This window comes from Neodiprion lecontei, chromosome 2 (genome assembly GCF_021901455.1).
Source record: "Neodiprion lecontei isolate iyNeoLeco1 chromosome 2, iyNeoLeco1.1, whole genome shotgun sequence".
Classification (NCBI taxonomy): domain Eukaryota; kingdom Metazoa; phylum Arthropoda; class Insecta; order Hymenoptera; family Diprionidae; genus Neodiprion; species Neodiprion lecontei.
In genome coordinates, this window is record NC_060261.1 from 10,522,085 (window position 1) to 10,536,763 (window position 14,679).

At 40.5% G+C, this 14,679-nt stretch overlaps 1 protein-coding gene across 3 annotated transcripts; it reads right to left on the reverse strand.

The window, feature by feature from the left end:
- Positions 1-8,157: 8,157 nt before the first annotated feature.
- LOC107218585 (L-lactate dehydrogenase) lies at positions 8,158-14,174 on the reverse strand. Of its 3 annotated transcripts, none has more exons than XM_015656503.2 (5): positions 14,037-14,174; positions 11,122-11,251; positions 9,841-10,306; positions 9,171-9,412; positions 8,158-9,082 (listed from the first exon to the last, which is right to left on the reverse strand). In XM_015656503.2, exons 2-5 carry the CDS (start codon positions 11,245-11,247, stop codon positions 8,918-8,920), a joined length of 999 nt encoding a protein of 332 aa, XP_015511989.1. In that variant the 5' UTR covers positions 11,248-11,251; positions 14,037-14,174; the 3' UTR covers positions 8,158-8,917. The 3 variants fall into 3 exon arrangements, with proteins under 3 accessions (XP_015511989.1, XP_046587045.1, XP_015511990.1); XM_046731089.1 differs by lacking the exon at positions 14,037-14,174 and adding an exon at positions 12,003-12,296; XM_015656504.2 differs by lacking the exon at positions 14,037-14,174 and adding an exon at positions 11,992-12,296.
- Positions 14,175-14,679: the final 505 nt, after the last annotated feature.

Consider the following 14,679-nt stretch of genomic DNA (forward strand, 5'->3'; position numbering starts at 1 on the left):
GTACTTTAATAGCTGCAAGAACGGAGTATTAAGATTCTTACCTCTTGACACTCGCTATGCTCAGATTGTCCGGCGCAGCCTCACGTGATTAATAACGGTATTTGATGAGACATGATGTCAGTGTCTACAAATTGAGTAAAAAAAAAAAAAATCGAAGAGATGCTGAATAAATAATCATCATAGTACGTGATTCGAATACGCAAAGCATGTGACGAATACACACGAATATATGTATATGTATAAGAAGGCAACTGATCGATAGCGTTGCAGCCTATTAGTTGCAACCGGGCACAGTCTGAATACGATGCGGCCACGGATCATGAGTTACGGCCGAGAAACAAGAGATTTCGTTACTCATTCTTCTACTGTTAGTTCAACGTTCGTTTTCGTGTCTCTTCTGGGTTCTAGGTAATTCATTTAGTATGGGAAAATTCGCACAAATCGATTCTGACACATAAGATTTTTCACTCGCAATAAAGTGAGGCTGCTTCCTTTGAATTTTTGGTCAATATGACAACGATTCGATCGAATGTATTTTAACACACATTTGAAAGATACGAGCAAAATTTTTCATCATCCAACTGTCGCAGAACGGCAGCGTTATCAGCTGACCCGTTAACTGAAGGATATATCTTCAGTCAACGGCTGACCATCGAAGGGCCTGGCCGCTTGAGTCTGGAATCGGCAGGAGAGATAAAGTGTGTATTTCTTGTATGAAATGTGAAAACTAAAATCATTATACATCATATCATATCGTCATACATCATACATCGTACATCATACATCATACATCATACATCATACATCATCATACCTAGTATTACAGTTCGAAACCAAAGTTTGAATTTTCGGATGTTCGGAAAGTGACGTCACCAATCTAAAATCGGCTAGCCGAGTTCCTCAGTCGGGTAACAACCGCGCAGTAGAGCGGACGGATGAGAGTCGCGCTCCGCAAATTTCGAGTACCGGGTTCTCAACCTCCCGGATCCCGCGCTTCGGGTCCGCTACGCGGTGAAACTCGACTTCCAGGATAAGCGCTCCGTGGTTCCTGGTTCATGTTTACAATAAATTGTTTCAATTCGTTTTTCGCGCAACCCCAAATTCGGTAGCTGTCAGTCCGCTAATAAAATTTCTAGACTTCCAGGATAAGCGCTCCGTGGTTCCTGGTTCATGTTTACAATAAATTGTTTCAATTCGTTTTTCGCGCAACCCCAAATTCGGTAGCTGTCAGTCCGCTAATAAAATTTCTCGACTTCCAGGATAAGCGCTCCGTGGTTCCTGGTTCATGTTTACAATAAATTGTTTCAATTCGTTTTTCGCGCAACCCCAAATTCGGTAGCTGTCAGTCCGCTAATAAAATTTCTCGACTTCCAGGATAAGCGCTCCGTGGTTCCTGGTTCATGTTTACAATAAATTGTTTCAATTCGTTTTTCGCGCAACCCCAAATTCGGTAGCTGTCAGTCCGCTAATAAAATTTCTCGACTTCCAGGATAAGCGCTCCGTGGTTCCTGGTTCATGTTTACAATAAATTGTTTCAATTCGTTTTTCGCGCAACCCCAAATTCGGTAGCTGTCAGTCCGCTAATAAAATTTCTCGACTTCCAGGATAAGCGCTCCGTGGTTCCTGGTTCATGTTTACAATAAATTGTTTCAATTCGTTTTTCGCGCAACCCCAAATTCGGTAGCTGTCAGTCCGCTAATAAAATTTCTCGACTTCCAGGATAAGCGCTCCGTGGTTCCTGCTTCATGTTTACAATAAATTGTTTCAATTCGTTTTTCGCGCAACCCCAAATTCGGTAGCTGTCAGTCCGCTAATAAAATTTCTCGACTTCCAGGATAAGCGCTCCGTGGTTCCTGGTTCATGTTTACAATAAATTGTTTCAATTCGTTTTTCGCGCAAGCCCAAATTCAGTAGCTGTCAGTGGGCTAATGAAATTTCTATAACTTTATAATCTTCTCATAATCTTTTTGGTAAAATGTGTCGATAATAAAATTATATCAAACCTTACACGGTATTTTTGATTTGTTCTCATCCTGAAAATATTTATTAGTATTCGAGGTATAACTCGAGGTGGTTGGCGGTGGTCGTTGGGGGTGGTTAGGGGTGGTTGCGGGTAATCGCGGTGATTCAGGAGGAGGGGGACGAGGATTTGTGCTCGGTGAGTAAAACACTTTTATAATATTTGCTGGCAATTGTGATTATATTTTGTCTAAAATATTTCAAACTAGTCATGTTTACATTAAATTATTTCAATTCATTTTTCGAGCAAGCACATATTCGGTAGCTATGAATAAGCTCATACAATTTATCATATTATTAATTAATTAATCAATCAATTACTCAATTACATTAATTCTTACACAATATTTTCGATGTGTTCTTATACTGGAAATATTTATTACTATTCAAGGTATAACCTGAGGTGGTTATCGGTGGTTGTTCGAGGTGGTTGAAGGTGGTCGGAGGTGGACGAGGAGGAGGACGAGGATTTGTGCTCGGTGAGTAAAACACTTTTATAATATTTGATGGCAATTGCAATTATATTTTATATAACATATTTCAAACTAGTCATGTTTACAATAAATTATTTCAATTCATTTTTCGCGCAAGCACATATGCAGTAGCTATGAATAACATCATACAATTTATTATATTCTTAATTACTTAATTAATTACATTAATCCTTACTCAATATTTTTGATGTGTTCCTATACTAAATATATTCATTATTATCCCAGGCGTAACCCGAGGTGGTTGGCGGTGGTTGGAGGTGGTCGGAGGTGGACGAGGAGGAGGACGAGCTGGACGAGGAGGAGGACGAGGTGGACGAGGTGGACGAGGAGGAGGCGGCGTGGGTCGCCGGAGAGGAGAGGAGAGGAGGGGAGGGGGCGGGGGAGGGAAGGGTCGGGGTTGGGAAGGGAGGGAAAGGGGCAGGAGGAGGGGGAGGGAGGGCGGGAAGGACGGAGGGAGGGATGGAGGGAGGGACGGAGGGAGGGAGGGAGGGAGGGAGGGAGGGCGGGCGGGTGGGAGGGAGGGAGGGCAGGGGCGGGCGTGTGGGGGGGGGGGGGTTATGCTCTATCAACTCTAACGGGCTCACATTGACATCCGTCCTCCACTACCCCCCTCCCTCCCTCCCTCCCGCCCGCCCTCCCTCCCTCCTTCCCGCCCTCCCTCCCTCCCCCTCCTCCTGCCCCTTTCCCTCCCTTCCCAACCCCGACCCTTCCCTCCCCCGCCCCCTCCCCTCCTCTCCTCTCCTCTCGGGCGACCCACGCCGCCTCCTCCTCGTCCACCTCGTCCACCTCGTCCTCCTCCTCGTCCAGCTCGTCCTCCTCCTCGTCCACCTCCGACCACCTCCAACCACCGCCAACCACCTCGGGTTACGCCTGGAATAATAATGAATATATTTAGTATAGGAACACATCAAAAATATTGAGTAAGGATTAATGTAATTAATTAAGTAATTAAGAATATAATAAATTGTATGATGTTATTCATAGCTACTGCATATGTGCTTGCGCGAAAAATGAATTGAAATAATTTATTGTAAACATGACTAGTTTGAAATATGTTATATAAAATATAATTGCAATTGCCATCAAATATTATAAAAGTGTTTTACTCACCGAGCACAAATCCTCGTCCTCCTCCTCGTCCACCTCCGACCACCTTCAACCACCTCGAACAACCACCGATAACCACCTCAGGTTATACCTTGAATAGTAATAAATATTTCCAGTATAAGAACACATCGAAAATATTGTGTAAGAATTAATGTAATTGAGTAATTGATTGATTAATTAATTAATAATATGATAAATTGTATGAGCTTATTCATAGCTACCGAATATGTGCTTGCTCGAAAAATGAATTGAAATAATTTAATGTAAACATGACTAGTTTGAAATATTTTAGACAAAATATAATCACAATTGCCAGCAAATATTATAAAAGTGTTTTACTCACCGAGCACAAATCCTCGTCCCCCTCCTCCTGAATCACCGCGATTACCCGCAACCACCCCTAACCACCCCCAACGACCACCGCCAACCACCTCGAGTTATACCTCGAATACTAATAAATATTTTCAGGATGAGAACAAATCAAAAATACCGTGTAAGGTTTGATATAATTTTATTATCGACACATTTTACCAAAAAGATTATGAGAAGATTATAAAGTTATAGAAATTTCATTAGCCCACTGACAGCTACTGAATTTGGGCTTGCGCGAAAAACGAATTGAAACAATTTATTGTAAACATGAACCAGGAACCACGGAGCGCTTATCCTGGAAGTCGAGAAATTTTATTAGCGGACTGACAGCTACCGAATTTGGGGTTGCGCGAAAAACGAATTGAAACAATTTATTGTAAACATGAACCAGGAACCACGGAGCGCTTATCCTGGAAGTCGAGAAATTTTATTAGCGGACTGACAGCTACCGAATTTGGGGTTGCGCGAAAAACGAATTGAAACAATTTATTGTAAACATGAAGCAGGAACCACGGAGCGCTTATCCTGGAAGTCGAGAAATTTTATTAGCGGACTGACAGCTACCGAATTTGGGGTTGCGCGAAAAACGAATTGAAACAATTTATTGTAAACATGAACCAGGAACCACGGAGCGCTTATCCTGGAAGTCGAGAAATTTTATTAGCGGACTGACAGCTACCGAATTTGGGGTTGCGCGAAAAACGAATTGAAACAATTTATTGTAAACATGAAGCAGGAACCACGGAGCGCTTATCCTGGAAGTCGAGAAATTTTATTAGCGGACTGACAGCTACCGAATTTGGGGTTGCGCGAAAAACGAATTGAAACAATTTATTGTAAACATGAACCAGGAACCACGGAGCGCTTATCCTGGAAGTCTAGAAATTTTATTAGCGGACTGACAGCTACCGAATTTGGGGTTGCGCGAAAAACGAATTGAAACAATTTATTGTAAACATGAACCAGGAACCACGGAGCGCTTATCCTGGAAGTCGAGAAATTTTATTAGCGGACTGACAGCTACCGAATTTGGGGTTGCGCGAAAAACGAATTGAAACAATTTATTGTAAACATGAACCAGGAACCACGGAGCGCTTATCCTGGAAGTCGAGAAATTTTATTAGCGGACTGACAGCTACCGAATTTGGGGTTGCGCGAAAAACGAATTGAAACAATTTATTGTAAACATGAACCAGGAACCACGGAGCGCTTATCCTGGAAGTCGAGAAATTTTATTAGCGGACTGATAGCTACCGAATTTGGGGTTGCGCGAAAAACGAATTGAAACAATTTATTGTAAACATGAACCAGGAACCACGGAGCGCTTATCCTGGAAGTCGAGAAATTTTATTAGCGGACTGACAGCTACCGAATTTGGGGTTGCGCGAAAAACGAATTGAAACAATTTATTGTAAACATGAACCAGGAACCACGGAGCGCTTATCCTGGAAGTCGAGTTTCACCGCGTAGCGGACCCGAAGCGCGGGATCCGGGAGGTTGAGAACCCGGTACTCGAAATTTGCGGAGCGCGACTCTCATCCGTCCGCTCTACTGCGCGGTTGTTACCCGACTGAGGAACTCGGCTAGCCGATTTTAGATTGGTGACGTCACTTTCCGAACATCCGAAAATTCAAACTTTGGTTTCGAACTGTAATACTAGGTATGATGATGTATGATGTATGATGTATGATGTATGATGTACGATGTATGATGTATGACGATATGATATGATGTATAATGATTTTAGTTTTCACATTTCATACAAGAAATACACACTTTATCTCTCCTGCCGATTCCAGACTCAAGCGGCCAGGCCCTTCGATGGTCAGCCGTTGACTGAAGATATATCCTTCAGTTAACGGGTCAGCTGATAACGCTGCCGTTCTGCGACAGTTGGATGATGAAAAATTTTGCTCGTATCTTTCAAATGTGTGTTAAAATACATTCGATCGAATCGTTGTCATATTGACCAAAAATTCAAAGGAAGCAGCCTCACTTTATTGCGAGTGAAAAATCTTATGTGTCAGAATCGATTTGTGCGAATTTTCCCATACTAAATGAATTACCTAGAACCCAGAAGAGACACGAAAACGAACGTTGAACTAACAGTAGAAGAATGAGTAACGAAATCTCTTGTTTCTCGGCCGTAACTCATGATCCGTGGCCGCATCGTATTCAGACTGTGCCCGGTTGCAACTAATAGGCTGCAACGCTATCGATCAGTTGCCTTCTTATACATATATGTATAGAAATCACTATCGAACCGTTGGAATGATTTTTTTTCATTTCAGAGGTCATTATTGTTCTATAGAATTTTAAAAAAATTACCGTCAGCTAGCTTAAGACGAAAAAAAATAGATTTCGCTGCTTGCTTAAACTCGTGATTATCTGCTCGTTTCCTGCAGAGTTGTAACTTTTTATACGTCAAGAAACAAAACCTCTCTGGATTTATGGCCGCTGCGCTTGACTAAGTATATAATAATTAAAGTCTTACAAAGCACGCGTGTTGTAAATATGTTATTAATTATTACATTCATATTTATTGTAAAGAGAGTATTCGACCTCTGTATCACAGATTCTGCTAAAACTTCTAAGGGTGATTCCGCAACTTAAAATATGTAACTATTGACGTGCGATTCAGCTCATAGGCTTGTGTTAATTTTAGCAATTTGTTGCTGATGTGAATGGAAAAATAAACAGATATAACACAAAGTAAAGCAGCTACAGGCATTGAAAATGTAGTTAAAAGGGTAAAGAATAAACATACTGGATTCCAATAAATTTATTGGTAACTAGGATGCAGACATATTTATATTTTATACTTGTAACAGAGTCGACATAAATAAAATAATTGAGATAAACATAACATCTGATATTTTTATCATTTATAAATGTACAAAGAACGCTCTGCATCTATATGTCTATGACACAGTAAAATCAGAAATTCGGAAAAATTGAGTGTTTATTCGTCCGATGCAGACGTGTTGATGATTTCACCCTGACGGCGACGAAGACGAAGACGAAGAAGGCACCAATTCAGCGGAATCATGTCTTCGATTGCTTTTGGCCGCAGATGACGTGATATCGTTATCAGAACTCACAACCGTGGCAAACTTCGGCCTTAATTCACTGCATATTAGATCTGAGCGCAATTGATTCCTCTAGCAAAATTACATTGATTCTGTGCATCAAACAATAAATTTCAGCATTATTCAAAATCCTCAAAATTTTTTCCCATAATTCCAATGGTGTCGGCCCTCCATTTTGGTGGAAAAAATCATTCGTCTTTGATACGTTTCTTATGACCATTTCGATGTGTCATATCTTTTTGCTTCGTATGTAGCAAGAGTAACATCTTAGCCGTCGGCATTCGGTAGGATTAATTTCGTGAATGCAACGACTGTCCCATATGCAGGGTGTTGACGAATTCTTCGATTCTCACACGTCCGCTCTACTGCGCGGTTGTTTCCAGACTGAGGAATTCGGCTGGCTGATTTTCTTCTGTATAGGTCAATGACGTCAAAAAAAAAATTTTTTTTGGTGACGTCACTTTCTGAACATCCAAACTTTGGTTTCGAACTTGAATAGTATGTACGATGTATGATGTATGATGTATGATAATATGATGTGTTGTATAATGATTTTGGCTTTATATTTCAGACACGGAATACGCACTTTATCCTTCCTGCCGATTCCAGACTCAAGCGGCCAGGCCCTTCGATGGTCAGCCGTTGACTAAAGTTATATTCTTTAGTTAACGGGTCAGCTAATAACGCTGTCGTTCTACGACAGTTGGATGATACAATTTTTGCTCGTACCTTTCAAATGTGCGTTAAAATACAGCTAGTTACGTTGCAGCTTTTCTTAATAAGTTGTGAAATAATCACTTCAATTCATACCCGACTCTAATATTTTAGGTCACGAGGTTAGATGTCACACATCATTGGCGACTACTGTAAGACGTGAAATTTTCTGAATTTATCATAAAAATTTTACCGTCCAACCCAAGAACCAAATTCTTGACGCAAGACTATCACTTTAGATAATTGATACAAATTACCTACTACTTGAATAACTAGCTTCAAAATTAAGAAAATCGTATGCAATATATTATCCAATGCACTTACCTAATCTCAATTTTGCGGGAAAATTAAGACCACAATCGTGACAGAAATAAATAATTTTTAATTAATTATTTCAGCTGAAAAGAAATTACAAATATTCTCAGTTTTCATATAATGTGTTAGGCAGTGAAAAGCTATAGGTGTGAAATTGTGAAAAGTCATGGGGAGAAGTAGCATCAGTCTTGCAACATCTTCGCATTATACTCAAGAAAGTTTTACTGGATAACAAGATGAAGTATTTCAGCGTACGTGGATATAGTGAAAACATTTTTTTTGATAATGGATTCGACCGCAAAATAAAATTTTAACTAACTACATGAAATTTCACTGCAGGTTCAATACATCGCATTTTTTTTTCTAACAATCATAAGTATAATATGATCTCATTAGCTTCGCATCTACTGTAATTATACACCAATTATCATCGAATAAATTAACATCATACAATCACACACATATTGAAATATAGACTTATTATAATGAAAACTAGTCAATACTGACAGGTTGGTGAATGCACACAGCAAGCTTTAACCGTCTTGCATGGTCAGAAGTGTTTAGTAATGCAATACGTATGAAATGCAGCACAAAAGTATTATTATACTACGTATGATTGGTAAAAAATAAATAATATATTGATGAATCAGAATAAAATGCACTTTTCTACCTTATTAAACGTAGAAGAACACGTAGAGAGAAAAACAATGACGAGTTATATCATAAATGATTAAATGCTATCAAATTTGTGCGCTGTATGGCAAAATACACGTATTTAGGAGCAAAAAGACATTAGGAATTGAAGGCTTAGAACTTGAGGCCAGATTGAACCTCGTGCATCGTCTTTGCGGATTTTTGCAAAAGATCGCGCTCTGTGTCCGTAAGCTGCTGCAGGACGACTCGGGATACTCCGTTTTCGCCCAGGACGCAAGGAAGGGACAGAAATACGTCCTCGGTGATGCCGTGGAATCCCTGAAGAAATACAATTGAGACGGTAATTTTTGCGAAATCGTATCGCAGCACGAGAACTATTCGTGAAATCTCGATGATAATGACTCACGTTGACGAGAGTGGAGATCGCGTGGACGGAGCTCATATTGCGCAGAATCGATTGCGCCAAGTTTGAAATGCTCAGACCAATCGCCCAGGAAGTGTACCCCTTTAGCTTGATCACCTCGTACGCACTCCAAACCACCTGCTTGTGGATTTCGCCCCAGTTCTCCGGGTCCTGATCGGTACCAACTTTCTCGTTCAGGTCGCGAAGACGCACTCCAGCGATGTTTACACCTGACCATACGGGAACTACGAAAAAAAATGTGCTCTAATTGTAGCAAAAAAATCGTTTGCCGTAAAATAAAAATAAACGGTAACATGGTGAGTAATTTTGGACATATCGACTAGTCTTTCACACAAGTCTGGATACTGAAGGGAGGAAAAAATGTGTTCAAAGTGAAACCAATATGGCGGCCACAGTCAGCCTGCTTTTTCAGCTGATGATTAATATTCTTTTCACTCTTTTCATTATTCCACGCTATATGCACTCGAAGTTTTGGCAATATGTCGTTGCATGCGCTGACAATGAGTAATAATGATAATAACAAATTGACCTACTTTACACGCCATATTAGCCTCACTTTGTTCAAAAAAAGTAGTGTGCAGGTGGTTTAGAAATATCCAAACTTGTGCACAAGATCTAATTCGAAATTATCGACTTGAAAGTTTCCACGTACCACTTGTGTCACCGTGTTCTCCGATCACCCATCCGTGGCAGGATGTCGGAGCGATTTCGAGTCTCTGCGAGAGGAGGAAACGGAAGCGAGCAGAGTCGAGGTTCGTGCCGCTTCCGATAACGCGATTCTTTGGCAGTCCCGAGAGTTTCCAAGCGACGTAAGTCAGTATGTCCACGGGATTAGAAACGATCAGGAGAGTTGTTTCCGGGCTGTACTTCACCAGCTGAGGAATTATGCCCTTGAATATGTCTGTGTTTCTTTGCACCAGGTCCAGCCGCGTCTCTCCTTCACGCTGACGGGCTCCCGCGGTCACGATGCAAATCGTCGAATTCGCCGTCGCCGCGTAATCCGTGCTCGCGTTGATCCTTGCGTTTTTTAGGAACGCACTGCCGTGCTGAAGGTCCATCATCTCGCCCTTAAGCTTGTCGGCCATCACGTCGATCAGCACCACATCGCTCGAGACACTCTGTAGAGGAGAAAAAAGGGGCGATTATAGACGACGTTTCAAAATACGATATTTATATACGCTGACCGTAAGTAATGATAAATAGGGGAATTGTAACCAAAAAGATAACGATAAAAACGGGGGATTCCTAAGATTTTAAAAAGAAGGGCTGGTTTGTTCGACCAAATACGTTTTTTTTCCTCTCTTTTTCCACCGTGCGGTAGACCGTGGAGTGTTCTTTTTTCAAAAAGACGGTTCTGTTGAAAGACTCATTTTTGTAAAATTACATCAGAGTCGTGACTCTGGATAGCGTTGGCTGTATTTCAATAAGCACAGTTCACCTTATCTTTTTTCAGCAAAAAAGATAAAGAAGCATCACAGATTTATCTACCTTGATAATAAGGAAAGATAAACTCAACTCAAGTTATCTCTGCGTTGAGAAAAGACGTGAATCAATCTAAGATGACTATCTTATGTAGATAATCCACAACACTACATGATTTTCGTAACGATGAACCCCACGCCCAAAAAAATTAAGATGGCTGAATTTGTTAAATTGGTCTGAAAACAGAATCACTGATCTGTATACTATCTAAAATTCTGAGACGATGGATTTTTTGGAGTGATAATGTAGAAGATATTCTACTATGGTAGAAAATTATTTCGTAAAAAATGTCGTTTTGCTTAAAAGTGTCTTTAATCAGTAAATTGTTTGATCTGACGTTGAATTATTCAAAATTCGATTCAGAATAGAAACGAACATTTTCGAACAAGCGATTTCTTTATTATAAGCTATATTACTTTAACAGTAAATGTAGACTGCGATATGTACTCACGTTGGTCAGGATGCTGAAGGCGCAGGCCATGCCGACCTGACCTACACCAACTATGGTGATTTTGTTTTTACCTCCCGAGACAGGCTCGACGACTGTTTTCAACAGCCTCTCTTTGATCGAAGTCATTATTCTGAAAGTGAAATCAATATTGTTATAGCTTTTACTCAGCATAGCGGATTCATGATTAGGACTTCATCTCATGCTCGATTAGAAATTGTCATTTCTGATTATCTACGCAGCCGATCGTCTACATATGATTATCGATGACTATCACATTTTTAAAGCAATCTTATACTGGTTTATGTATTTCGATATGATAGATAAATTAATCCATCATTGATACACAAGCTATAAACTTCATAAACGCCAGTAAGCAAAATGCGTATTTTAAATTTATGCTTTATTTTTTATCAATCTTCAAATACTTGTCATACCGTTTATGTTTACGGCTGGTCTGGAATAATATCAAATTGTCTTTGACGTTATTTGAAAATAATAGAACGATGCAGATCTGAAGCAATACAGCAACATCAGCATCGTCAGGGAGATTAATTTCAAAATGTTGATGATATCGTTCACCAAAATCAGCAGAACGAATCGTAAAACTTCATCTCTTATGACATAAAAGCTTCTAATGTTTCCCACTAACTTCATCATGGTGAAATACGGACAGCAATTAGTACGGGTAATAAGAAGCGAAAAGAAGGACGAAACGCGAAACTCATAAATTATGGTCAGCAAGAAATCCAGGGAACCTGGGGATCTATAACTTTAGAAATGACATTATTCTCCCCGTTCCAACCTTTTTTCATCTGTAAGTATTCCGACAGAATCTTTCCTATTTTAAACGGTCGATAATGTAACACTCACAACGTTCGTACCGAGCCTTGTAAGATTCCTGGTTGATGAACGGAAATTCGAAGCCCTGTTCCCTTTGTCAAAATTGATCCAACTGACTGATTCTCTTTGCACTTCTCTACCAATATATAATATAAGGACTGACCGAATAGACACCAGAAATACGATAGAGTCTGAAGTGAGGGACTGAACTGATTTCAGGTACAAGGAAGGAAGCTGTCCAGATTAAAGTGCTGCGATCAACTTTTGCCCGTGAATGCTGCGAGATCACCTGATGGTTTGTGGGTGGCTCTGCACCAGCTACTCTTATGCCTGTTTCCCGAATTCAGGGTGCGATCAAGTCTTCCCGGATTCCCCCTGCCTCAACTGTCATCGCGCAGGCCTGGCTTTGACCTACTAACGCACTTGGCGTCCTTAGGCAGATTTGACTCTTTTGACCTTGCCGAACGCCTAGAGGTCGAATCACCCGGACCGTATGGATGATGGTATGGAGCCAAGCTCGTAACTCGCTCACGTGTGTTAATATATTCGATGCGTGTATGTGGTCTCGAGTCCAATAAAGAAAGTTAGTGTGCTTTGTATGCCTGTAACGCGTGCATGGAATCTCTTGTATTATTTTGTCCATTCCATGTACCCAGCACTGTATTCTCTTTACTTCTCTGATACAAATTGCGTTTTCATCTTATACCATCCCAGTGATCCAAATATTGTTTGCTTAATTCATTCACCAACGTTTTCTCTTATTCTCATGGCATATATTATTTTATTACAACCAAATAACCAAAAGATTATCTGCGAAAATTCAATCTACGGATGAAAGTAGACGTAGCCAAAAATTGATCCTTGCACATTTGAGACAGTGGTTCGGTTTTTAGGACTGTAAAATTTCTCTTCTTATTTCTCGTTTGGATAGAAAATTTTCAAACTTATTCATTAACATACGACCAGTGCTACGCCTTTACAGTATACAGTTGCATAGAACTTCACCCGATGAACGTAATTTTTGTCAAATTCATTGCGTCTAGAACTGTTGCATCAGCGATTATAAATTTGTATAGTGTTGAAAATTAACTTCTAGTGTGATATTGGAGCTAAAAATTGAAAAGTGGAGGGATGAGTAGAAGATAAAGCAGTAAGGTTGCAGTATGCCTATAAGGATAACAGTGCAGATAGATTTGTGATACAAGGAACAGGGACAATTTACTTATTATTCACTGGGTACTTACTCCCGAAAAAATCTTCAAGAGTTATCTATTTTCGAAATCGTTATGTCTCGGGCATTAAATGATCATAAACTGGGCTTTATCGATAAGATTTAACAGTGATAATAAAAGTAAGCTTATACTGCAGGGAATGCGAGCGTTACAGGAATAGAAATATGAATATTTTCATATTCAGATAAAATCGTAATTCCGATCGTTTCGTAGTTTCCCTTTTTAAACGCAGATAAAGTGCAATGACCTCTGGCAAAGCTACAACAGATGGCAAAAACATCTTGGCGCTATTTAATCCGATCACTACAGCTGAATGTAAATATAACCCAATAAATCAGTGTAAGTGAATATTTTTAGGTTTCTCTTCGTTACAAGAGGGCTTGAACATCGGCTGGTAAAATAGAACCTGGTGCACGAGGGTGGAAAACTTGAGACGCACCGCTCACAGATGTCAGTGCAAGTACGGATTCCATCACTGTGTATACACAAAAGTGCCGGTGAACAATCATCGTTAACAATTTTTTCAGACGACTATGACATCTAAGTAAATTGACAATGATTTCTTTTCTCCACCTCCACTTCCCTCTTGAGAACTCTGAACACATGTGTCCATTTCAGCTTAACGCGGTTTTATTCAGTCGATTAACGTTAATTAACAATTGCACTACTTTAAGAGCTCGATCTGAATTCAATGTGTAGTACCTGGAACCACCGTAAATACACGTGTAGCTCTTACGTTAGCTTCTGCTCAACGTCAGACACACACGTTTATGACAGGTGGAAATAACTAGAGAAAACTGGTACTAAAGACAAGGTTTGATTGATTGAAAATGTGGTACTTACGATGAGAAGGGTAAACTTGGTCAACAAGAGACAATAAGTCCCGTGTGAAACTTGTAACAGAGTAGTAAACTCGAAGCCGGTATCGTAGACCACCTTGACCGTTTGACAACTCGCAGGATTATGTTTCCCAAGGTGACCTTACCTCGTGCTTTTATACAGTTCTATTTTCACTTTCTCGCTCCGTCGAACCCCCACTTTGGCCGCTAGTCACGAGAATTCGGAATCTAAAAATTCTAAAATCATGCGCCGAATTGACCAGCCATCAAAACCATCGCAGAATCGTGATTAAACATGAATATAAATACGCAGGCTTGACTCCAGCGGTTGGCTTGGTCGCGCAACGGCGCGAGTGCCCAACGACACGTACGATTTGAAATTCTTCGAACACTTTCACGGCGCATGCGCAGCGCCGGGGATGTCACGAACCGCCGAATGCGCAGGCTATTCCCATCGGTCGTCTTCCTCGAAATTCTCAACGTCCCGTGGTTCCGACCGCTGATCCAATCGTGTCGCGCCTTTGGACAGCGAGCCGGTTGAATTTAAGCTCGTTTTATTTCCATGGTTCCCACTCGTATAAGTTTAATACAAAGCGGAACGAGGCCTGGTCAATTCATGAAAGTTCAACGAAAACTGGTTACAATGA